Here is a 26,021-nt window from a genome sequence, read left to right as displayed (position 1 = left end):
CCCTGACCCTGAAATGCTTAGAAAACCTGCCCAGGGAGGTTCTAGTTCCTGCCTGTCTGCCCAGGGCAGTGCTGGGAAAATTTCCACCCCCATGAGCTCCAGAGCTGCTGACAGCTCCTCCCGGCGGGAGGGGATTAATGGAAACCAGCGGAAGTCACCGAGCTGCTTTGTTTTTCTTTTAGAAATCATCTGCATTTTATTTTTAGCCATATTCAGAGCCACGCTCCATGAAAAGGGGGATGAGTGGCATCGTGGGTAGTATCTTTTTGCATAAAAATTGAGGTGTGATTACAAAGTAACAAAGCTCATCTTTTTTATTTCTTATGAACTGACTCTAGTCTGAAAGCCCTTCCAAAGCTGGCAGCATTTCTGGGCTAAATATGCACCTGCCAAGTGTGTATGTCTTGAAGTTGAATACTCGCTTGTGGGTATAAGCGCCAGTTCATCCTTTGATGAAAAACAAATTAGTAGTGTGCTGACTTAAGGGACCCCTCCTCGCCACAGCACCCCGGAAGTATGACCAAGCCTGGGGTCCTCCTCCTGGCCTGTTCGTTTCTCACCATTTCAGGTGTGGACTTCTCCTGGTTAACTGCTCTACAGGATCTTAAAGTGCAAAGCTCCTTATCTTAATGAAATTTCCATTCTTGCTGGGAAGCTGTGATTTTGCCCCCTGAACCTTCCATTGCATTTTAATACCGTGGGAACACATAACCCCCTTTTTCTTTGGGGGATAAAAGACGCTCTGTCCCAGATCCTCAGCTGGTGCTTAGGGATATGGAGAGAAAGCAAGAAGTGGGTGAGGGCAGAGTGGAGATTCATGGAGAGGGGCGGGGGAGGGGCTTCCATCCTAGAGGGCCCATGGGCCTGAATTCGATGAACAGGCGTGTGTCTGGGGGCAGCTGTGTTTCAGCTGAGTGAGTGGGAGGCCAGAGAATCAGCAGGGTGGGCGGGAGTGGGAACCAGTGTCTGAGCCAGCCTCCCCTCCTTCCCGCCCAGCAGTGGACATGGGAGCCGTGGGCGAACCCCCAGTTACCAGCCTCCCCATCCTCCGCATGTATCCATGGTAACCCCTTGTTTCTCTTGGCCCCCAGTGGAAGGACTAAAAGTGGTGGAGATTGAGAAATGCAAGAGTGACATTAAAAAGATGAGGGAGGAGCTGGCAGCCAGAAGCAACAGGTAAGGTCTGCGCTGGGGGAGGCGCAGGCAGACGGCTGGGGCAGAGCACTGCGTAGCCATATGGGGTGGAGGGGGCCCTGGGCTTTTTTTTCCCCAGAAGAGAGGCTGAAGAATCTGGTTCAGCTGGGCTTGAGTGGGCACCGTCTGGGATCTGCTTTTCAGTTACACAGCTTTCTTCTCATAAAAGAGAGTTTATGGCCGTGGGAGGCGGGGAGGATGACGTCACAGAAGAAGAGAGGAAGCGTCCTACAGAAAATGGTAAAGATTCACACTCTCAGCTTGAACAAAGTCGACATCGATTATTTTGAAAAAGGGACCAATTAAAGGAGAAAGGTCTTTGGCTTCCAGAGGACGCGTGTCCTGGGGCCTCAGAGGCCCCGCTTCCATATGGATGTTCCCACAGCGCAGAGTCGGAGAAGGCGATGGCACCCCACTCCAGTACTCTTGCCTGGAAAATCCCATGGACAGAGGAGCCTGGTAGGCTGCAGTCCATGGGGTCGCTAAGAGTCGGACACAACTGAGCAACTTCACTTTCACTTTTCACTTTCATGCATTGGAGAAGGAAATGGCAACCCACTCCAGTGTTCTTGCCTGGAGAATCCCAGGGACGGGGGAGCCTGATGGGCTGCCATCTAGGGGGTCGCACAGAGTTGGACACAACTGAAGCGACTTAGCAGCAACAGCACAGAGTGGCCAGTCGGGGGAGCAATACCACAGTCTGGACACAGAAGTCACTTGTCCCTCGGAACGAGTGTCCCTCCATGCGTGCCCCTGGGGAGCCAAGGTGCCGAAATCCATGAAAAAAAATCCCCAAGCACTTCTTGGAGAGTGGGGTTTTGGGTGCAGCGGGACCCCTGGCCAAACTGGGGTCAAAGCAGAGGTTCAGGTTGGGGGTGGAGATGCCCCGTTGGCCGAGATGACGCGGGATGTGGTGCACGCATGGAGTGTGGACCGTGTGCAGGGCTGTGCCGGGTGCTTTCTGACGCGACCAGCTCCGCCTGTCTGCCCTCTGGGGTTGCTTCATGCCCACGGTCACCTGTCCAGAGCCCGCGTGGTGACGATGTGGCCTGTCACACCCAGAACGCCATGCCACTAGGGTGCCTGAGGTTACACTGGGCCTAATGGGACTTAGCAGGACTCCTGGGCCCACTCACAGCCCTGTGCAAACACACTGGATCGTCTTACAAGGCCGCCTGACACCCTGAAGGTCATTGTTGGAATTTTCAAAATTGAGGGCAACCTGCTTAGTGGGGAGGGTGGCTGAGTGCGGGGCCTTTGGGCCAGGAGGGGACAGGAAAGCTGGTGGTCCCGCCAGAGAGTGGTGAGGCTGGCAGCCTCGGGGTGGGCTCGGGGGCACGTCTTCCCAGGACCACGCCATGTCCTTGTCATACTTGTCATCAGTTTGGATTCTCTGAGACCAGCCTGGGACTGGCTGCCTGTGGCCCAGTGCCATGTCTGCTGCAGCGAGAGGGGGCAGGGGTGTGCTCTGGGCCCCGTCCCCCACCTTCCCTCTGTGGAATCGCCTCACCCACAAACATGTTGCATCCATGGAGCCCACAGAGCACTTGTGCGAGACAGGTCGGCTTTTTTGAGGTATAGTTGGTTCCCAGGTGGCGCGGCGGTAAAGAGTCCTGCACCGCAGGAGATGCAAGTTTGATCCCTGGGTCGGGAAGATCCAAACTAGATCCCCTGGAAAAGGAAATGACAACCAGCTCCAGTATCCTTGCCTGGGAAATCCCATCGACAAAGGAGCCTGGTAGGCTGCAGTCCATGAGGTTGCAAAGAGTCAGACATGATGTAGCAACTGAGCACACAGGTTAGTTGAAGGTGCACATGGTAGGAAGGGGTTTTATATGCAGCCTCTCATCCCTTCTCAAATGACTGACTCCTGCCACCTCCCTGGAACAGCCGGGGTGAGTCATGAGCCCCCGCCAGGCTGCAGGCGCCCTCGTCTGTACAGAGCCCAGTGAGGGCAGGGGCGAGGCAGTGCTTCCGGTATGGTCTCTGACACGCACTGGCCATTTGGATCGCAAGAGAAAAATCAGAATTTCACCCGGGTTGTGTTAGTTTCCTGCGGCTGCTGTAACAAAGTACCACTAACGGGGGGCTGAAAACAGTAGTTTCTTTTCCCACAGTTCTGAGCATTAGAAATCTGAACCAAAGCTGTCAGGAAGGCCAGGCTCCCCAGGAAGGCTCTCGGGGGACCTGTTCCAGGCCTCTCTTCCAGCTTCTGGGGGTGTTGGTGATTCTTGGGGCTCCTTGGCTTGCAGGGCATTACTGCAGGGTCTGCCTCTGTCTCCACATGGCCTTTCTCTGTGTGTGTCTATCTCTGTCCAAGTGTCCCCTGTCACCCATCAACTCACACAGATGTGAGAGCTGGACAGTAAAGAAGGCTGAGTCCCGAAGAATGGATGCTTATGAGCTGTGGTGCTGGAGAAGACTCTTGAGCATCCCTTGGACAGCAAGGAGATCAAACCAGTAAATCCTAAAGGAAATCAACCCTGAATTTTCACTGGAAGGACTGATGCTGAAGCTGAAGCTCAATACTTTGGCCACCTGATGCGAAGAACTGACTAATTGGAAAGGACCCTGATGCTGGGAAAGATTGAGGGCAAGAGGAGAAGGGGTGACAGAGAATGAGTTGGTTGGATGGCATCACCAATTCAGTGGGCATGAACTTGGGCAAACTCAAGGAGATAGTGAAGGACAGGGAACCCTGGCCTGCCTCAGTCAATGGGGAGGTTGGGGCTGAGGGTGGGGGCAAAGAATCAGATATGACTTGGCGACTAAACAGCAGTAGTCATACTGGGTGAGGGGTCACCTTCCTCCAGCATGGCCAATCTGAACTCATTACATCTGTGACAGCCCTATTCCAAATGAGGTCACAGCCACAGGTGCTATTAGGACCTCAGGGTATGAGGACACAAAGGGGACAAAACACACCACGTGGAGAAGACCCGCCTGATCTCAGAGCACAGGGGAGATGAGATGTCCCCTGCAGGTGCCCCTCTGGGGCAGAGAGAGCTGGGCTCATCCAAGTGTTGAAGCCCCTTCCGTATGCCGCCCCCTGCCAGAAGTGCATTCTTGGAGCTCACAGTGCTGCGGTAATCCAAAGAGGCGCCCTCCCTGTGTCATAACCAAGTCTAGAGCGATGTCATCTCAGCCAGCGGTTTTCACAGCAGCCATGTAGGTGAGAGACGAGTAATTGTAACTCTTCATTCAAAAATAGAGTAGCATAAAGTCTCAAACATTGCAATACAATCGGAAGAAGGAAATCTAGCCTCCTGGGCATAGGTCTGATCCACAGCAGCATCACCCACCTGGGACCCTGGCCCAGGAGCCCAGTGGCCTCCTGTGCCCTGTACAAACTGCCCTGCCCTTTTCTATATGGAGAAATTGACTCAGACAGAGGGTAAGTCGTTTGCATTGCCCTCCTCAGTCTCTGTTGATGGCAGGGTTCCATCCTAACTAATCACACAGAGGGTCAGGCCATTCAGTGTCCCGGGACCTGGCTTGTTACCTGGGACCAGCTTTGTTACCTGGGATCACATGGCTGAGCAGCTCTTTCTGACGATGTCAGCCCAGCTGGGCAGTGGTCCTGCCTATGGCAAGGCTGAGAGAGGAACAAAGGTCCCAGTCTGGGTGAGCCCAGCTCTGTACCCGCTCAGGTGGTCAGTGAGTCTGAAGTGATGACCACCTTCACCCACCCATGAGCACACCACAGTGTGGCCTTGGAGCCAGGGGTCTGCATGGACCAAAACCATCTTTCCCCAGGGAATAACAGGATAGTGGTTGGGTTGGATCAGACTCAGACCCACAGACACCCTCGGAGCGGGCAAGAGTCCCCTGAGACCCAGGCCTTGGGTTTCTCTTGGCTTTTCCCCAAGAGGAAAGAAGGCGAATCGCCCGCCCAGCTGTAGGGCAAGGTCCGACCTCGCTGAGCACGTGTCCACAGAGTGGAGCGGAAGGTTCATCCCAACGGGGCTCTGCGGGAACCCTCAGGGCAGCCTCCAAGGGCCCTGGAGCCCACCGTCTCTGCTTCTGTCCCAAACACATGGCCTTGACCACTGGGCTGAGCCCCAGGAGAGGGAGGGCTGGGAGCACAGAACACAAAAGCAAAAACCCGCCCCAAATAGAAAAGGAGAGACACCATGCCAGAGGCTCTGTCAGCTGGAGGATGCTGGTTCCCGTGGCAACGGGCACAGAGGGAGCTGGCAGGGGCACCTTGCTGACGTGGGCAGGCCCTGGCAGGACCTCCCAATGCTGGGGTTTTCGAGCAAGCAGAGAGATCCCAGCAGTCAAACCATCCTGGATGGCAAAAGCCCTCCTGGGAAAGGTGCACAACCAGCCTGCCCAGCACGCTTGCAGATGTTGGTTCAGAAGAGGTTAAAAACACAAGAAGAATAATGACAATGCTGCGTGTGGTCTTCAGAGCGCAGACCAGCTCTCACTGCTCAGACGTGTGTCAGTGGAAGTTCTCGTGTACAAGGCCGACCCCAGACATCGTCTGGTGGGCGCGTTTTCCTGGTTCACTGTTGCTCTTTTGCTCAGGCTGTCTTAAAATCTCCCTCCACACACGAAGCTGTCCTAAGCACCTTGGATGATTCTCCCAGGCATCGGGTGGAGGGAAGAAGCAGTGGGACACTGAGAAGATCACACTGAGCCTCTTTTTCCAAAAAGGAGCAGGCGCGTTATTCTGAGTTTGCACGTGGTGTAAAACCTGTAAAAACTCCTCGTCAAACCTGCAGACGATACTGGTGGTGGGGAAGAGTCGGTAATAACTGCAGCAACCACAGTGCTCCCAGCTGAAATCCACTCCAGAGCTTCCCAGATGTTCTTCTGTGTACAGAGACCCAGTTTTGAAAAACAACTATGAAATACCGCGTTGTAATTTTTTTTACACTTACAGAATTGTAAACAATCAATAGATCAAAATGCAGCCTCAAACGTTCTGAAGGCTTTGGTCCAGCACGCATTCTCTCTCACCAAATGAATGGGTTCTTTTCTTGGTAAATTGTTCTCTATTACTTTTCAGGATATACTGTAGGCAACGTTTCTTTTTCCCTTTTCACCCCAAATTCCCTGGCTTTACATAATACTTGTAATTAGAGATGACATAACAGACCTCCCTATCGAGGTACTGTAATGATTTAAATTATTTCCCAGTGGGGGACATTCAGGTAGCTTATACTTTGGTTTTTGCAGCAATAGATAACGCTGTGGTGACTACCTTTGAGCCCTTTGCTTGCATCTAATTCTTTTCTTAAAGTAAATTCCCCAGCGGAGGCTTGCGGCTTAAAGGATATGGGTTTCTTTATGGCTTTTACAATACAATATGAATTGCTCTCCCAGGAGATGAAACGTTATCTATAGAGCTGCACGGGCTTCTGTGTTGGCCCCGCCCCCTGTCTGGGACTCTCACACAAGGCATGAGAGGGGCAGAGTTTAGACACCCCCCAGGTTCCCTGTTTTTGGGGGACTGGGAGTTCCTTCAAAAGGAGTTAAGGTGCCCAGGTCTCCTGGAGCAGCCCCCACCTGCAGCCCCCAGATGTGTCCCCACAGGCCAGCACACTCGGCCCTGACGTTAGAAGGGGGCTTCCCTCCAAAACCAGCGGGCTCCATTTGTTGCGTTCTTGTTGCCTCGACGTTAAATGATGAAACGGAGTCAGATAGCACGTTCAGCGTGTGTGTAAGGCGGGGCATCCTCAGAGTCCTTCATGGGAGGGGTTGATGGCTGTGGTCCACCGCACCCTGGCGCCCAAGGAGGATGTGCTTTTGGATGAGGTTGAGCTCTCTAAAACATCAGCAGTGCGTCTGTGACACGTTAGTGGAAAAGGCAAGCTGCCAGAGAGCGAGCTCAGTACAATTCCACCCTTGTTGAGAAGGACCGGGGGCTGCCCGTGTGTGTCCATGCCGAGGAAGGTTCTGGAAGGATGCCCCGAACTTAACAGAAGGCATTTCCAGGCGTGAGATTTAGAGGAAAGAAGTGGGTAAAATGGGACTTCCTAGTTTTTTAACTTTACTTCTATGGTTTTTTAACTTTTTAGAGTAAACGTGTCTTACCCACATCATGAGAAAAAGATTTTTAGAAGCCTCTCTAAAGTGAAGATGACGTGTTTTCTGAGAGCTCAGTATCATCTCAAGAGGTCCAGCAGGGGTCCTTGGGGTTTAGCAGTGACACGTCTCTGGCTCTGTGGCTTATTTTTCTGGAACAAATAAGATGAAAGGCGTTTGTGGGGTTCAGGTTGGATTGAGTTTGGGGTGTTTTTTTAGGAGTGTCAATTATATTATTTACAATCTACTACATGCGGGGCACTGCGCTAGGTTTTCTTCATGTACTAACTCTTTTTTTGTGTATTTTAAAACTTTTTGTTTTGTGTTGGGGTAAAGCCAATTAACAGTGTGGTGATAGACTCAGGTGAGCAGCGAATGGACTCAGCCACACATATATATATCCATCCTACCCCCGCTCCCATCCAGGCTGCCACGTAACGTTGAGCAGAGTCCCCTGTGCTATACCGTAGGACCATGCTGGTTACTCATTTTAAATATAGCAGTGTGTGCACGCCCATCAACTCTGGGGTTTGTTGTTTGGGCTCCAATGAGGTCCCCACAGTTAGCTGCCCAGGCGACACCAAGGCCAAGGTGGCGGTGCCAGAGGTAATCTTTGCTTTTTTCTTCAGGACCAGCTGTCCCTGCAAGTACAGTTTTTTGGATAACAACAAGAAGTTGACGCCTCGACGCGATGTCCCCTCTTACCCCAAGGTAAGATGACAGCCTGCCTGTGAAGAAACCACCGTCTGTGTCCACAGCCTCAGGGCACACCCCCCCCACCTCTGGCCCCACCCAGGGCCGCCCTGGCCTCCCAGCCCCACTGCAGTCTGCACGTTTGCAAAGCCAGCTCTCGCCGGGGCCCTGGCCGTGGCGCGCTTCTATTACTCTTAGGCAGAATATACTTTCTCGTTGACATTTGTTTAGCAGAAGTGGTCCCAGACCACAGCTTACTGCCAGGAGATCATAGCTCCTCCCAACCCCCATCGCCAACTCGGTGAACAAACGGCTCTGACACTCAAATGTTACTTGAAAGAACTTTCATTTTTAACTAAATTATTTATAATCTGCTTCATTGCATCTCCCGTCCCTGAACAATATGTAGTTAGTATGAGAAGTTTTGCTTTTGGGTCACAGAGGATGTATCAGTTACAGGAGAGAGGCCCTTATTAGAGCAGGCAATGCCCTGGAAATTGGGAAGGCCTTCAAAACAGCTACAAAAGACGGGTCCCATGATGGTGGTCCTCCATCTCACAATGCCTTCAGCTGGAGACTGAGCAGGATCCTGGCCCAGCTGAGTTTTACATATTTGCCCACTAAGATCTGGGCTTTGCCAAGACTAAGATCCTCCAGACGGGGGCAGGGGCCTGGGGTTGCCGGCCATGCACAAGGCCAAACCCCCAACCCGCCACCGTTCCCACAGCAGCAAAGAGCCTTCCAGAGCTGCCAGGGGTCTCCCTGACTCAGATATGAAAGACACACTGAATGTTGTCCGAGGTCATCACGTGGACCCAAGTGCCCTTTCCCATAGGAATACATGGCCCACGCCTTGGGACCCTGCCCTGGGAGTCACAAGGCCCAGCCTGGGTCCTGAACAAAAGGCACCCATCTTCCACAGAGGTTCCTTCTAAAAACACAAAGAGAAAGACCTGGGCGATGACTGGATTTAATCCCAAACACCGTGACTGTCTTGTGTCTACGGTCTGCTGTTTCCTCTGACAACGTAACCTAAACTCTGGTGTTCCATAGAACCCACAAGCTGTGCTGTTACAGCCCACGGCTGAACTAGTGACAGGTTCCAAAAACAAACCTCAGAATAGCTTCTTAGCCAGTATGTGAATGTATGCCCATTTTTCCCCCCTCGATTTCACTTTATTGTATTTTTTAAAGTCAGGTTTCTAGGGATGTCACTAGCACGCAGTCACAATCACCCTCTGCAGGTGTGGAGCATTGTCAAGGGTGACGGGCTTACATGGTCACATGCCCTCCACCACGATCAGGGGTGAACACTGTGTCTCCCCCAGATGCCCCCTCGGCCCCTGCTCGGTCAGTCCTGAAGCACTCCCCCAGCCCCAGCCCCCACCGGTGGGGTGTCCGTCCCTGTAGCGTCGTCCCCTCCAGAACTCTCGTGGGTGTGGCCTTGAGAATGGACCCAGGTGTCCTGAGACAGATTGGGACGACATGGAGAAGGCGTGGCAGGCCTTTGTCCAGCACAGAGGCCAGAGCCAGCTCACACCGCTCCCTGTCCCTCCAGTACCTGCTGTCCCCTGAGACCATAGACGCCCTGCGGAAGCCCACTTTCGACGTCTGGCTCTGGGAGCCCAATGAGGTGAGTGCGAGAGTCAGCGGAATGGGCGCCAGCCTCAGGGACCAGATGGGAGGCATCCCCATCCCTCTTTTCCTCTATCTTCTCTTCCTTTTAGCTTGCTTCCCCAGTTTTGCAGCCAGGCTGCCCCTTGGGCTTGGGAAGGCCCTGAGCCAGAACCAAGGAGCACGTGAGCAGTGGTGCCTCACACCAGGATCTGGCTGCTCAGAAACGCCCCCACACCCCCCCACCGGGCCGCATCCTGATCCCCCAGGGCAGCTGCCGAGCCCCCGTGGGAGTGAACCTCCAGGCTTCGGGATTATTTCAGGAGGGGGCTCCCACTTGAGGTCCTGCTGAGAGTGGTCAGCCTGGGGAGCCATGAGGACTCGAGGACCCATGATCTGTCACTCGGTCGTGTCTAACTTGTGACCCCATGGACTGCAGCCTGCCAGGCTCCTCTGTCCAGGGTATTGTCCCAAACCAGGGATCGAACCTGGGTCTCCTGAATTGGCAGGTGGATTCTTTACCACGTGAGGCACCAGGGAAGCCTTCAAGGACTCAGAGTAACTTCTTACAGCATGACAGTTCTTTTAAATTTCCCTTTTGCTGAGAAAACACAGGCATGGAGATTGTCATTTGTTTAGTCTATTACCTAATAATGTCAGATACACCCTCCTCTCTCTGAACCCTAAGAAATCACAAAGCCACATAGACCTCAGGCCACTGAAAGCAGCGGATTCTTGCCAGCTTTTCGGTCATGCAGGAGCGCAGAAAGGCTCACGCTCTTGGACAAGAGCGGCAGAGCGACTTCCCTGCAGGTCCAGGAAATGGATCATGCACCCTGAACTCTCCTGCGTGAACCACTGTCACTCGCGTGGTCTCCTGGGATAAGAAAAGCCCCAGCAAGAGGGGCGGGGAAGCACAGATCTCGCCTCCACCCAACCCGGTCCACCCTGAGAAGAGCAGCTGGATGGCACGGGTGCTCCAAAATGTCCAACCAACCAGCATGCAGGACTGGAGCTGGGGGCTCAGGGAGGAGGGGCTATTGTAAGTGTCACCTGCCGGATCAGTGCTTGATTGAAGACGGACGTGGTGGAGGGAAGCAGGGCAGGAGGAGAAGAGTCATGTGTTCCAAGAAAAGCGTGACGACCTCTTGTCCCAGTAGCTCGCGCTGAACAGGGGACCCTGTTGGCCTGTCCACGAGCAAGTGGGCCCATGGGAGCTTAAAACACGCACCCCTGTTTCCAGCAGGTGGGCAAGTGCTGCTCTGAGCACATCTCACGCTCCGCATAGTCATTTTGACCTCCGCCCACAGGGAGAAAGAGCAAAGCTGGGGTCCTGATGGCAGAACCCTGCCATTCCTGTCTCCACAGAACACAGGCTGCTTGTGGCCAGAGAGGGAATGCTCCACCTTCATGTCAGAGGTGGAAGGATCCCCGCATCCACCAGGGGGAGGCCGCCTCTCTGCCCTCGTCACTCCACCTGTGGGATGTATGAGCAGGTGCTGGTAGGGCAGGGCTAAGGGGCGGGAGGCAACCCCCTGCAGGTGTACTTGGCCTGAGTGGCCGTCATCTAGCCCCAGGGTTTCACCAGCACACCTCCACGCCCCCAGGGAGCCTGGGGAGGGTTCCATTGCTTCTGTAAAGTGTCTCCCTGCCCGAGGTGGCAAACCAGAAGTGCTCACAGACAGCAGCCCTGGCCTCTGGGGGTGCTGTGAATTTTGGAGAATGAGCAGCAAAGATGAACAGGTATAAGGACACATCTGAAAGCTTCAGCAGCCCGAGTGGCCCCCAGCACTGCATCTGGCCACCCCTCGAGAAATCAGAGCTCCCGGGTGGTGGTGGTTCACTGACCCCCCTCCACGCAGGGGTGATGCGCCCTGCATCACCCAGGGCCCAGCCCAGCATCCTCTGATCACAGACCAGACGGGGAGATGACCTCACGCTGCTCCACTCTCTCAAGGGCCGGCCTCTGAGTGCCCCCACAGCTCTGCATCTGCCCAGCCCTGCCTTGAAGGCTGCGGGACCTCGCTGTCATCTCATGTGTCCTCCACGCTCACCATCACCCAGCTGCCAGCCCAGGACCTGCTGCAGCGTCCACAGCTGCCGTAATGGGAGCAGATGTACAGACGCATCCCTCCTGCTCTGAAGCCACCACATAAGTGGCGCCAGATGGTTTCATCTGCTGATCACCTCCTCCTCTTGACTCTGATTTCACAGCAAACATTTCAGCTCTGCGGGGTTGCCTGCAGCCGCGAATGGGCCGGTGTGGCGGGGAGCAGGGGTGTCAGAGCTACAGCCCCTCTGATCCAGGACGGTGAGGGCATGAGCAGCTCTGGGTGGCTAGACCCTGACTAGGTGCTCATGCTGCCAGCCAAGCTGGGGTGACCCGGCCACCAGCCTGGACACCAGCCCTCCTGCCCTCACGCCAGGACCCTGCACTCCCCATGTCCTGTCAAGGGCTCCTTCAAAGCCCCGGTTTCCAAACCTTGGCACCCAGTCTGTGTCTGGGCTGTCCCCTCAAGGAAGACCGGCATGTGGCCCCTTCAAGGACTTTCCGTCTGGACATCCTCCCGGGCCCCCACTGCAGGGCTGGGGCGTTTTCCAGTTTCCTAAGTGGGTTCTTTGTGATGCCACGCAAGTCTTTGCTTCCAGAGGTGTTCTTTCCGTGGCCAGCTCATTGACCCTTCATTGTAGGATTGGATTTGCAAAACTTCTAAATTGCAGTGTTTCTAGTTCTCATATATTTTGTAACAAGAAAAAGTGGATTTTCAGCTGTATTCCCTGAATAGGTCTGCTGGGGCTGCCATAGCAAATGCCGCAGACTTGGGGGTTAAATAGAAACCTGTTTTCTCACGGTCTGGAAGCTCGACCTCTGAGATCCAGGTGTGGGCAGGGCTGGTCCCTCCCGAGGCCTTTCTCCTCCGCGTGTCGACAGCCTTCTCCTCCTGTGTCCTCATACGGGCGTCCCTCTGTGCGTGTCTGTGTCCTGATCTCCTCTCATAAAGACACCTGTCCTAGCAGATTAGCGCCTGCCCTAGTGACCTTGCATAACCTCAATTATATCCCTAATGGTCCTCTCTCCGAACACAGTCACGGGGGAACTCAGGGCCTCGACAGCTTGATTGAAGGGTCATGATTCAGTCCTTAATACACCCTTTTTGGGAAGAGAAGGTTGCCTGGTGAACAGAGCAGACGGGAAGTCTGTGCAGACACCAGGGCAGGGCCGGCACTGGAGCTGAGGGGCACAGGTGTGGGTCCCAGGGCGGGGAGCTGGGGGACGGGGGCTGGTGTCCTGCTAAGGTGATGCTAAGTCAGCCCCACTCCGAGACCTCCCGTCTCCCTGGGCTCTTCTCCCAGAAAGCAGAGCCCACTTTGTCAAGCTCTCACTTTTTAAAGATCATTTAATCTTCTTGGCTTGATTAAGCTTCAAAGTTCTGAGTGGCATTTAAATAGATTGCAACCGTGACAGTAAATCCTCTCTGGGCCTGGAAGCAAAATCAACATCAAGTTGAACGGGGATTTCTGTAGAAGGCGGCTCAGTGAAATGAGGTTTGGGAGGCGGTGCTCCCCAGAAGGAAGCTTGCCTTCCAGACACTTTGGTTCATGCATAAGAAAGTGCGTCCCAGCAGGGCTCCTGGGGGCCCGAAGAGACGGGTTTGGGATGGATGAGTATCTGTCAACGCCGCTCCTCGGCTCCTCAGCTCCCAGCCTCAGGCTCTTGCAGGGTCTGCAGGAATTGGAGGTGTCTCTCAGAACCTCAGGCCAGGATCCTGACCCATCGAGATGGGTGCTTGTGTGTATAAATAAGTCAAGTCACTTCCAGTGTGGTCATTTGGGGATAGCGTCACATCATCTGGTCACTGTCCCTCCTGTAGAGAATGCCATTGACTTCTAACCCCGACTGCTCTTTCAAAGCCCCCACACCCCTTCTGGGGGTGCTGAAACCCCCTAGTCAGCAGGCTTGGGTCCTGGGGCCCCCTGGAGGGGAGGACTCCCCTGGGGTCCAGCCCGCCACGCTGCTGACCATCCCTCTGTTCCTGTGGCCCCCCGGGAGGGGAGGACTCCCCTGGCGCCCAGCCTGCCACGCTGCTGACTGTCCTTCTGCTCCTGCGCCTGCAGATGCTAAGCTGCCTGGAGCACATGTACCATGACCTGGGCCTGGTCAGGGACTTCAGCATCAACCCCATCACGCTCAAGAGGTGGCTGGTGAGTGTCGGGCCCCTGCCGGCCCCTGAGCACAGTTTCATCGAGTTTCCTGGGAATGGACCATGGGTACCTTCCTTTGGGCCTGGGCTTCCTGCAGACAAAGGCCACACTCCTGTGAGAATCCTGCGGGGACCCATCCCCAACTAGACACTCTCTGTTACTAAGCTTCTGTCTTAGGAGAAAATAGTAGGAACCAGGGAGAGTCGTGTGAAGAGTGTGTTCTAAGCAGCGTGTGTGCAGGGAGGGAGGGGGTGCTATGCAGGTGTATACATGTGTGTGCCAGTGTGTGTGGAGTACGTGTGTGTGTGTTCATTTGTGAGTGCTGGTGCCTGTATCATGCGGGGGAGGGGCTGTGTGTGTGTCCATGTGTAAGTGTGTGTGTGTGTGTGAGGTGTGCATGTGGGGGAGGGGTGTGCATGTGTGACTGAGTGTATGTTTTTCAACAGATCTTTCTTTTTAATAAAATGCTGCTCAGAGCCAAATGTTAGAAGGCTGTGGAAAGGGACTCCCCTGGTGGTCCAGTGGCTATGACTCTGCTCCCAGTGCAGGAGATCCGGGTTCCATTCCTGGTCAGGGAACTAGATCGTGCATGCCACAATTACTGACACAGCCAAATAAACAAATAGGGTTTTTAAAAGCCTGTGGAAGGTTAGATGGTGGCTGGGGACCTGGCACCCACACGCAGCCCCCTTGCCCTCCCCCCAGCTTCACACCCCACTGTGGGTCCCCTGGGGACACCTTCCCCTATGTGGCCCTTGGACACCCCTGGGCCCCTCCCTCATCCTCAACCCCAGGAAGCAGGAATGCAGTTGGATGAGAACTGGGTGGGAGTCGAGAGCTGGCATCGGGAAGAAGGTGCGGGGAGCTTGAGGAGGGTGGGCGGTGGGCACAGGGCGGACCGTCTCGTCCCGCAGCTGTGCGTGCAGGACAACTACCGGAACAACCCCTTCCACAACTTCCGGCACTGCTTCTGCGTCGCCCAGATGATGTACAGCATGATCTGGTGCTGCAGGCTGCAGGTGGGTCTGGGGGCGTCCCTCCTGGTGGGGAGCTTAGGGCGGGTCTGGGGGGCGTCCCTCCTGGTGGGGAGCTTAAGGCGGGTCTGGGGGGCATCCCTCCTGGTGGGGAAGTGGAGAGCTTAGGGCGAGTCTAGGGGGCATCCCTGCTGGTGGGGAGCTTAGGGCGGGTCTGGGGGGCATCCCTCCTGGGGGGGAGTTTAGGGCGGGTCTGGGGGGCATCCCTGCTGGTGGGGAGCTTAGGGTGGGTCTGGGGTCATCCTGCCTGCAGGGAGCTTAGGGTGGGTCTAAGGGCATCCCACCTGGAGAGGAGCTTAGGATGGGTCTGGGGGCATCCCACCTGGAGGGGAGCTTAGGGTGGGTCTGGGAGGCTTCCCACCTAGAGGGGAGCTTAGGGTGGGTCTGGGGGGCATACCACCTGTGGGGAGCTTAGGGTAGGTCTGGGGAACATCCCACTTGGAGGGGAGCTTGGGACAGCAGCTCCTCCACCACCTGGGGAAACACCGCCCCTCCAGTTTGTCAATTAACAAGTGGGTGCCCACCCCCCACCCCAGGGAGAGGCGCGTCCTCCCCCACCAGGCCAGAGCTGGGGGAGCTTCATCCCCCTGTGTCATTGCCCCACTCCCCTGCCAGCCCCCTCCTCACCCACCAAATCCTCTCTCTGATCCAGGAGAAGTTTTCGCAAATGGACATCCTGGTCCTGATGACTGCGGCCATCTGCCACGACTTGGATCATCCAGGCTACAACAACACGTATGTACATGGTCCTTTTCTCTTATCAAGGGCACTCTGGGTGTCAGAGTTGAGCTTTTCAGCTCAACCCCCTGCCAGTTCCCAGCGGGAGCTGTCAGCGAAGCACTCCTGAGCCCCCAGCTCCACCCCACCTCTGTAGGACGCAGCCTTCCCACCAAGGACTTTGTCCAGGGCCAGGCCTTCCCAGCAGGATCCCAGACCCCAGGGGGCTGCCTCAGCCCTCTGTGGTCCTGGCTGCAGGTCTGCGTCTGCACGTCTACACGGCAGGGCCTGGCAGCAGCAGAGCTCCCCGCCCCCTGCAGCAGGGAAGGACGTTCACACACCCATGACCGGGAGGGGCGGACCTCCACCCAGTCTCTGGATCTCACTCCCCTAAGGGCAGCCTCACCAGCCTGCTTCCAGCAGGAATGAGACAGAACAAGGGCAGTGACAGCAAGAACAGGGGTATGGACACGAGGAGGCAGGGAGGGTCCAGGGCGGGCCGTGGGGCCAGGAAGATGGGCCAGGCTCTGCTGGAACATTGATCCACTCCTGCCTCGGGGCGAAGACAGAGTTCCACCCCATGTCCCTGCCAGAGTCCAGGCCCAGTGCTGCTGGTTTGTGTTCATAGTGATACTTTGGTTGTTCTGTGGAGTTTGTGTATTTGTGTGTCGAATTTTCCCATGTGGGCGATGATGCCCAACCTGTCTGGGAAGCATGCTATTGCTACTCAGGACCAGAGTGGATTCCAGGGTGTGGACGTCCGTGCCCGGAGGAGGAGGTGTGCACCCCCTCAGTTCACACTCAGATGCTGCGCTGAGCACAAGACAGCCAGGGGCCCGTGCCCACAACATCTAGCCTTCCTCCCACATCCTACGGTGTCTGCAGGGTGCCTTGGCAAAGGCCTGACCACCTTGAGGGCACCTCCTCAGGGAGGACCCGAGGTTCATTGGTGGTGTCCACCGTTAGGACTGTAACGACTTGGGAGTATCTAGTCAGAGGGGCAGCTGAGACCCAGGAGAGCCGGGAGGAGTAAGTTCCTGGCACAGCAGAGTGGGTGCCCTCCAGCAGCCCCATCATCTCCACCTCTACACCAGCACGCGTGCCCCTGCACCACTGCGCCCACTCGCATGTGAGTGCAGGCACCCGAGGGTCCCTTTGCTGTCCAACCCCAGGTACCAGATCAACGCCCGCACGGAGCTGGCCGTCCGCTACAACGACATCTCGCCCCTGGAGAACCACCACTGTGCCGTGGCCTTCCAGATTCTCAACCAGCCCGAGTGCAACATCTTCTCCAACGTGTCGCCAGAGGGCTTCAAGCAAATCAGGCAGGTGTGTGGGGCAATGCCGCGCTCACTGGGGAGTGGGGGTCCCTGGGGGACAGTGAGCCCCACCAGAGAGGAGACGCCCTCTCTCCCTGTGCCTGAGGCTCCCAGGAGCTCCCAGTCTCCCACAAGGATCCTGGGGGGCCGGCCCTCCTTCCACGCCTTCTCCAAGGCCAGGTGACAACGCCCCAGGAAGAGGTGTGTGCTTGGCCTGCATGGGCAGTGTTCCATGGACCTTCAGGTCATGACTACCATTTAATTTAACCCTTTGAGATACGTCCTTTCTCATCTCGCAGCCCAGGAAACTGAGGCTGACACAGACAAGGTCACTCACCCAAGGAAGCAGGTCCTGGACGGACACGTCTGGGACATCCAGCCCGGCAGAACCCCGACCACTGCCCCTAGGCCCTGCTCTTGTCCCCCGCTGCCCCGTGACCAGCCAGCCTCACATCCCACTTCAGAGAAGAGACCTTTCTGCTCCTGGGGGCACATGGGGCGGGGGATGGGGGCGGCCACCTGTCCAGAGACAGAGGCTTGCAAGTCACCAAAGTCACACATACACCCCCTGCATACACACAGCAGGTCTCACTGAGCACAGCCCTGTGCCCCACCCTCTGGCATGTTCAGAGGAGGGACAATGTCAGCAATCCCGGAGGGGTGAGGTGGGTTGAATGATAGCCACCTCCAGCTAAAAAAATAGTCACGTCCACCTCCTGACCCCCCAGGAGCTGCGAATGTGACCTTATTTAGAATAAATCTTTGTAGCTGTAATTAAACTAGGATCTTTAGAGGTTAGCTCAGATTATCCACAGGGACCCTAAATCCAATGACAAGTGTCCATATAAGAGACACACAGAGGAGAGACACAGAGGCCGTGTGACAGCAGAGGTGGAGACAGGAGTGGTGTGGACACAAACCGCGGAGCCCAGGGGCTGCCAGAAGCCAGAGGCAGGGAGTAGACTGTCCCCGGAGCCTCCAGAGGGGGCACCTTGGTTCCTAGACTTGTGGCCTCCAGAGTCATGAAGAGATGCCTTCCTGCTGCTCTGTCCCCCGCGTCTGGCACTTTGCACGGCAGCCCAGGGACTCGAACAGGTGGGAGCCACGTCCTCCATGTGGGAGTCCACACAGTGTCTCAGTGGCCTGGCTTCCAGAGGCACCTGATAAAGACACCCTAGAGCCCAGGGCAGGACGAATGCCTCCTCCTGGAGAACCGACAGCCTCGCCTTAGCAGACGGCTGCAGTCCTGTTCCCATCCTTTCGCTTCCAGGAAATCAGCGCTCAGCCAGGTCTTAACGGCAGGCCTTGCTGAGTCACCGATTCCTGGTGCAGTTATCACCAGGCTTTCTGGCCTCCCTTCCACGTGTATGGACCCACAGAAATGGCAGGCACCTGCTCTGTGTTTTTCTATTTGCTATAGAGAGTCTTTCTGTGGAGCAGGTAAGGGGGCGAGTCTTAAAGAAAGGGCCCTCCTGTGTGCCGCCCCTGATGACTGCCAGGTGAGGAGCCCCGTCAGGAACTCAGCTCAGAGCATCCAGGCAGCTGGCCCCCTCCCCTCGTGTGAGGAGCAGTCAGAGCAGGAGGGGACGCGCCCTGCCTCCTGCTGCCCACACGGGGACACGCTGCTGCCTCTGCCCCAGACACCTAACTGACTTTAATGCTTTCTGGGGGGTAAAATCCATTGTCCCAGTTTTCAATAATGTTTTGTTCTTGAATATCTTGAGAGATAACTCATCATGAGAGTAGATCCTTCACTAATAATTAAATCCTTACTGAGAAATTGCACAATTCAGAAGGCCAGTGATGCCCTCTCCCCAAGTACATTTTTTTATCTGTACTGACTGGTTTGAGTTCCGTATTTGATGTTTCTGGTGGTGTTTTCTTAGAGAAGTAGAACATCATACCCGGGACAGAGGTGTTCCCTATAAATATTTGTGGGATGGATGGACAAGTTGGGTGAATGGATGGATGGACGGATAGCTAAGTGAATAAGTGAACGGATGGATGGATGAGTGAACAAGTGGATGGATGTATGGAGAGATGGATGGATGGATGGACAAGTTGGGTGAATGGATGGATGGACGGATAGCTAAGTGAATAAGTGAACGGATGGATGGATGAGTGAACAAGTGGATGGATGGGTAGACAGATAAATTAATGGGTGGATGAGTAGGTTGATGGATGGCCATGGTTTCAAATTACATTACGTCTACTAAACCAACATTTGGTTAACAAGATCATAAAATATTTGTATTAAAAACATTTCACTTTTGCTTACAAATTTGTTAATAGAAGAATGCTATTATTTATCATCAGACTTTGTTCCCAAGCAAGAGATGCACATACAGTCACATACAGATTAGATAATAAGAAAAAAATACTCTTGGAAAATGGGTCATTGACCTCCAGCAACAAGATCTAGGAAGAACAAACCGTATATCTAGATTAGTGAACTGGCAGGAAACATTTGTCCTTGGCTAAAATAGACTGGACTTCACAAGGAGACACGCTGAGCCTCTTCTCTGCAGCTGAATGCTCCTAGTGGGCCTGGGCTCAGAGCCTTCTCTGGGGACGCAGCCTGCATCAGGCATCCTTGGGCTCAAACCCCAGCCTTCCACTCGCCAGCTGTGACCTGGGCAAGCTCCTTAGCCTCTCCAAGTCTCAGTTTCTTTATAAAAACGAGGACAGTACCCACCCCTGGCATTGGCATGAGTTCTGAATGAAGTGACGTGAGCAGAGGGCTCCGCATACAATGGGTGCTCACTGAGTAATTATTGGAATTATGCCCCGTGTTAACTCTTGGCTTTCACTTCTCAGGGAATGATCACGTTAATCTTGGCCACTGACATGGCAAGGCATGCGGAAATCATGGACTCTTTCAAAGAAAAAATGGAGAATTTTGACTACAGCAACAAGGAGCACATGACCCTTGTGAGTGGGTTTTTTTCCTTCTCTGGGGGGCTGGTGGGTGAGCCCCACCCCCCAGCTCAGACTGGGAACCAAGAAACCAAAGGAAAATGCATACCCTCACCTGGAGTGAGGTATCAGTAAGACCAATTTGCAAAGTCTCAGCGCTTAGCAGGGAAAGCCCCCCAACCCCCAGTAGGACCCTTTCTCCTGGTTAAAGGAATTCCTTTCCCATCCTTCCATCTCCTTTGGATTCGAATGTGATAAGTGGGCGAAGGCAGTTCCAAATGCAGAGGCCCGGCCAACGCAGGGGAATGCCAGGCTTGGGAACAGAGGGCAGAATCCAGGGCTGCCCCGACATCTGTGTGACTGTGCTCTCACAGGCCCACCACACCCCCGTCAACCGGCAGGGCTGTGGTTCCCACCCCTGCCTCCCCTGTGGTGTTCAGACCATGGGGTGCTGATGAAACCCCAGGTGGTGTTTCTAGGGGCTCCAAGTAGCCTTGGTCCTGTATGTCTCAGCATAGAAAGAATTCAATGAGAGGCAAAGGCATGGATAAGAGATTAGAACAAGATGCGTGTGAGGCTTACAAGTGGGTGGGTGAGAGGATGCCACACCCTGAGAACTTGGTGGGCTCGGTCCTATAGTCAAAGGAAATGTAGGGAGAGCAGAAAAGACCACCTTCTTCCTGGTTCTTGAGTAGACATCGCGCTTCCGTCATGAGCTCCTCCTCCACGTCAGGTGGGGTGGGGGGAGTTTTCTCATCCCTATGTGCTTAAGCCGGGACTGTCATGGCAGCACGGAAGAATGATCTCAGGTCACAGTACAACGAGGGTCTTTCACTCTAAGACATCACCTTTCCATGAATTATTGTCTTTTGCGTGTGCAGAGTATGTCCTAGGAGGCATTACCTCACTGAGCTCACTGGGCAGGAGTGGGTCGCTCGCCACCGTTGTTTGTGGTTGAGGGTATGTCCCCCTGCTTCTATCACGTGGTTTTCTTGCTAAGCAAGCCTGCTTGGTTTTATGGTAAAGAAAACTCACTTCCTGAGTGATCATTAACTTACAGGGGTCTTGCGTATTTTTTTCTCTACGTATAATCCGTTAGAGCGCGTGCATGTGTGTGTGTGTGTGTGTGTGTGCACGCACATGCGCGTGTTCAGTCATACCTGACCCTGCGACCCCCTGGACCGTAGCCCGCCAGGCTCCTCTGTCCATGGGATTCTCCAGGCATACTGGAGTGGGTTGTCATTTTCTTCTCCAGGGGATCTTCCCGACCCAGTACTCAAACCCATGTCTCTTGCATCTCTTGCATTGGCAGATGGATTCTTTAGCACTTGAGCCCCCTGGGAATTAACTGTTTAATCACACATTTTCCCTTTACTCTGTCCCTGTCACCGAGGCCGGTGGGCACGCTCCCTGCTGCTCTGTGAGGGTCCCCTTCGCCCTGTGTGTCTAACGCACTTCTTCAGTGCTCAGCAGGCCCACAGGGTTTCTTCTCATGACCGTTTAAACCTCTGCCTCCTGACAGCGCTGTCTGTCTATGTTTTTTATGTATCGTCAACATCAAAGAGATACTTGTGAGCTTTGCAGTATGTGGTTCATAAGACAAAATGTCCATGTGTTCAAGGGGCTTTCCTGCTACTCAAGTGCCTCCAGGAAAGAGTGTGGTGATGCCCCGTTCTCCTCCCCTTGCAGTGGGAAGTGTGCCTTTTTGGGGGGAGGGGGCACAGCAAAGTTCAGTTCCTCTCCACACGCACTGCCCACCCTCCCCCCTGCTGGCCTATGATGGCAAGCCCAGACCCAGAGCCCAGCAAGGTGCGTCCCTTGCTGCACAGCTGAGTCCAGATCTCTTCTTTCAGCTGAAGATGATACTGATCAAATGCTGTGACATCTCTAACGAGGTCCGCCCCATGGAGGTGGCAGAACCGTGGGTGGACTGTTTGTTGGAGGAATATTTCATGCAGGTAAGCGTCGCACAGGCCACGCCTCCTGAGGCTCTTTAGCCCCTTAACTGGGTTCCTGTTTGAAATGTGACAGAGGCACCAAGGTGGCCAGTGTCAGTGCTTCTAGAAGCCTTCACAGCAGGGGCACGCCAGAAACGCGTGGGGTTGTAATTTGAGACACACAAGGCAGGGACAAGCAGGAAAAGCTGATGTCAAATTGTCACCGTGTTAGCACCCCTGTTATTACTGATTAACTCCCCCCACCCAATGGGGGCCCCTGGGTGCATGAGACCAAACAGTTATGGCTGGGGACACTCTGGGATAGGAAGCAAAGCCAGCCTAAGACGGAAAATGTCAGAAGGGACAATAAGCCTCTCGCTAGAGCAGCTTGATGAGCCTGGGGCCAGGATGAGGGGTCGCAGGGTGGGGGGTGCTGGTCTACAAGCTGCTCTGCTGCTGAGCAGCCAGCAGGGCCTGGAGCCGTCCTCCCCGCCCCTGGACACACCGTGCAGGCTCGGGGGCCCCTGGTTGGCACTTACAGCGCCCTCATCTCCCACGCGCTCACTACCATCTGTGATGCGGGTGATTCTGCTAGCATGTTGGCTGTTTTTCTCTTCCTCTGAGAGCAGTGATCCTTGAAGCTCCCAGATTCCACGAGTGTTTCTTTCTTTAACATCATGTTCGGTACCTTCCCTGCAGAGTGACCGCGAGAAGTCAGAGGGCCTCCCCGTGGCCCCATTCATGGACCGGGACAAAGTGACCAAAGCCACAGCCCAGATTGGTTTCATCAAGTTTGTCCTGATCCCGATGTTTGAGACAGTGACCAAGGTGAATGACCACCTCTGCAAGCTGGTGACCCAGCAGGGAGAAATACACGTGTGCATTCACATGGACACACACACACACACTCACAGACATGCACTCACATGGACACACACAAAGGGACACACACAGACACACGACATACATTCACATCACACACACACACACACTCCCACGGACACACACTCACACAGGCACATGGACACACACAGAGACTCACACTCCCATGACACACACACACTCCCACAGACACACACTCCCACAGGCACATGGACACACACAGACACACACTCCCACGGACACACACACACACAGCCTCATGGACACACTCACATCACACACACACACACTCCCACAGACACACACTCACACAGGCACATGGACACACACAGAGACACACACTCCCATGACACACACTCACACAGGTACACGGACATACTCACATGGACACACACTCAAACATACACACATGTGCAGTAGCCGCCTACCTGACACTCACCCGAAGCCCACCACACCTAACACCCGAGTGTTCAAACAGACTGCCCCCCACCCCTCCTGGCCTCCGTGCCCACCCCCCAGCCCAAGCAGTGACCCAGCCACAGAACCACAGAGCCTCTCGCTGCCTCTTCCTGGGCCAGGCGGCCCTCCTGCACCGTGTCTCTGGAGCCACCCCAACCCCCCCACCCAGGGCACCAGCAGGGCCTTGTCAGCACCTCTCATCTCTACCTTCAGAAGAACTTTCTGACCTGCCCGCCCCTGTCTCCCCCACCCCCACAGCGATCACCACATTAATCCTCAGGAAGGAGACAGCCTCTGCCTCTCTCCATGGCTCCCCACTGCCCCCAGCACAGGGCAGACCACCCGCCTTTTTGGGCCGTCGCCCATCCTCTTGGGCACTTCTGCCTTACCGGAGAGGCCCGTGGCTCCTGGTCCCACCTTCTTCAAGTCTCCAGCTCTAAGCCCAGCCTGCCTTGGCCTGGGCCCCCCTTGCTGTTCTCAGCAACCTTCCAGAACTACCTCAGCGCACCCTTCCTCAAGCCCCACAGCACTCTTACCCCACAGGTGGCAGGTGCCAGCCAGCAGTGGCGATGGTGGGCCTGCCCTCCTCCCTTGCAGGAGCAGGCTGGGACTGGGGGCTGTGTGCACAGGGCCCCAGGGGGTAGGGAGGCAGGGGATGTGCCTCCTGGGACTGAGGAGGGGGCTCCTCAGAGGGAGAGGCAGCCCCCTCAGAGCTGAGTCTCAAAGACAAAGCATGCTCACCAGGTGGACCTGGGGCCATGGGCACTGCAGGTGAGAGGCAGAGCCACAGGGGGATCCAGGCCCCAGTGTGGTGCGGGCAGAGGGGGTCCCGGGCCACATGCGGGGTCCCTTCACTCCCCCCACCCGTGGCTTCCCGGAGTCTTGGGGGTGAGGTTGGCGAGGTTGGCATTTGGGAAAAGAGAGTCCGCGGAGGGATGTTGGGGTTCTGGGAGGCAGAAGGAGGGAGCGGCTTCTGCCAGTCCTCGTGGGAAATGTGAGAGCTGGAAACAGCGGGACTCAGAACAGGCAGGTGGGTGCTCTGTCCCCGCAGGCTCCCAGGAGCCGTTGAGCAGCCAGCCTCGTGCCTGGAGCACCTTGGATTCTGCCCCCGCTGTGACCCTGGACAGAAGCATGTCTCCAGGGCGGCTGGTTTCCCACGATGCGCTTCCCGCGAGGATGACAGCCTGTTGACAGCCATCTTTTCTCTCACAGCTCTTCCCCGTGGTTGAGGAGCTCATGCTGCAGCCATTGTGGGAGTCCCGAGATCGCTACGAGGAGCTGAAGCAGATGGATGATGCCGTTAGGGAGGTGAGTCGCCTCTGTGAAGGCCTGGGATCCACGGGCCCCACCCCGCCCGGCCACACCACCCAGGGGGCCTCCAACCGAGCGCATCTGTCCCACAGAGACGCCAGGCCTGATGCAGAGGTGTTCTATCCTCAGGGAGCTCACAGCATGGGAGGCACAGAGCCTTGGGGGGAGTCTGTGCCCTGAGGTCGTGGTCGTCCAATGGGGTTCGAGGACATCACTGCCTCTGCCACCTGCGTCCCCTCAGAGCGGGTTTCTGGCCCCGTGCAGGTCCCTCCCCTCCTCCCAGGGCCGACTTTATTCAGAAGCAAGGCCATGGAAGAGACTCCCTGTCTCTGGAAAAGCCACCACCACACCCAGCCATGGGACTCTGCTGGCACCTTGAGGAGGATCGAAAGACCCAATCCGGCTCTAGTTGGCTATTGGGGTTGGTCCTGTGTTTCAGGGAGGCTCAGAGCTGGGGTGGAGGCTTTCAGAGAAGCTGCGAGAGCTGGTCTGGCCCCAGCAGGACCCCAGAGGGTGCAGACCTGCTTCAGGGCCCCCTGCCACTTGGGACCCCTGGGATGTGCACCTGTGACGTCCAGTCACTCAAGTGTGGCCTCCCCTCCATCCACCCTCCCTCCCCGTCTCTCTCGGGTGCCCAGTGCACCCCCGCTGCTGCGGGCTTGGTCCCCACTGGGCCTTGCCTGGCACTCCCCCGCCCACACCCCAGGGTCCCCTCCCATGCCGTTTGTTCTTCATACTCACTGCAGGCAGGGCCTCAACCCTGCCTTCCAGCCAGGAACTCCCACAGTGCCTTGCTGAGCCTCCGGTGGCTCTCCTCTCAACCTCCTTTGTGTACGATGCCAGACGCACCGTGGTGCTTTCGGGTCGATAGGCAATCCCGGCCGGCAACCGATTTCTCTAGTCGGATTTTCCTCCCAGGAAGTCACACAACCCCAAAAGCCTAAGAGTACATGATGCACAGAACAGATGTAAGAGGAGGTGTCCCCCAGCCATGCCCTCTGACAGGAGGGCTTACAGGCCTGGCCCCCCTGGTCCAGCCTCGAGCCGTCACTGCAAAGGCCTCAGTCTCCAGGCCCCAGGCCGGCTGCCCAGAAGGCCAGTAGGACCCTCCATGGCCCCTTCCTGCCCCTAAAAAGAGCTGACCCACAAAAGAGGTAATGGGGCCATGGACTCAGCATCCACCATGGCCAGTTCTCTGGGGCTGCCCCTGCAGCCAGCAAGAGCTCACTGTCCAAGACCGAACGTAGGCCACGTGGTGAGGCTCCAACGGCCGGGAAGGTAGACCGTGCAGAGCTGTTTCTGGGAAGTGCCTCCAGGGGCACGTCTCCTCACATATCTTAGCACCTCCTGTCCCAGGAAGCTTTTGAGCAGACAGGCAGTCGCTCACTCACTGTCCGTCACCTCCTGTGTGCTCTGTCCTGGTCATAGCAGAAGGCTGAGAGCCTGACGTCTGGGAGCGCCATGTCAAGAGAGAAAAGCAGAGACCTCGGGCGACAGAGCGAAGGTAACGCTGTTCTGAGTGATGTCTCGGTTGTTGTTCAGTCACTCAGTTGTGTCCAGGTCTGTGCGACCTCATGGGCTGCAGCGGACCTGGCTTCCCTGTCCTTTACTGCCTCCCGAAGCTTGCTCAAACTCATGTCCATTGAGTCGCTGATGCCATCCAACCATCTCATCCTCTGTCATCCCCTTCTCCTCCTGCCTTCAGT

At 55.6% G+C, this 26,021-nt stretch overlaps 1 protein-coding gene across 11 annotated transcripts in view; it reads left to right on the top strand.

Moving 5' to 3' along the window:
* PDE9A (phosphodiesterase 9A) overlaps positions 1–26,021 on the top strand; it is a 104,287-nt gene that overhangs the window by 77,152 nt on the left and 1,114 nt on the right. For 6 of the 11 annotated variants that reach the window (XM_086417039.1, XM_086315564.1, XM_086315591.1 and 3 more), the window contains 12 exons: positions 1,092–1,176; positions 7,860–7,941; positions 9,482–9,556; positions 13,654–13,740; positions 14,655–14,759; positions 15,427–15,509; positions 16,664–16,820; positions 19,628–19,741; positions 21,580–21,684; positions 22,363–22,491; positions 24,217–24,312; positions 25,747–25,819. In XM_086417039.1, the coding sequence (XP_086273165.1) occupies positions 1,092–1,176; positions 7,860–7,941; positions 9,482–9,556; positions 13,654–13,740; positions 14,655–14,759; positions 15,427–15,509; positions 16,664–16,820; positions 19,628–19,741; positions 21,580–21,684; positions 22,363–22,491; positions 24,217–24,312; positions 25,747–25,819 (1,191 nt within the window). Of the gene's footprint in view, positions 1–1,091; positions 1,177–7,859; positions 7,942–9,481; positions 9,557–13,653; positions 13,741–14,654; positions 14,760–15,426; positions 15,510–16,663; positions 16,821–19,627; positions 19,742–21,579; positions 21,685–22,362; positions 22,492–24,216; positions 24,313–25,743; positions 25,820–26,021 lie in introns of all 11 variants that reach the window. The other 5 variants (XM_086417030.1, XM_086417048.1, XM_086315554.1 and 2 more) reach the window with 1 other exon arrangement.

This window comes from Bos grunniens, chromosome 1, assembly GCF_055505025.1.
Source record: "Bos grunniens cultivar Pamir isolate PY7600 chromosome 1, Bosgru_T2T1.0, whole genome shotgun sequence".
Lineage (NCBI taxonomy): Eukaryota > Metazoa > Chordata > Mammalia > Artiodactyla > Bovidae > Bos > Bos grunniens.
Note: the sequence above shows the minus strand (reverse complement) of the source record. Positions and strands in the feature narration are given on the sequence as shown.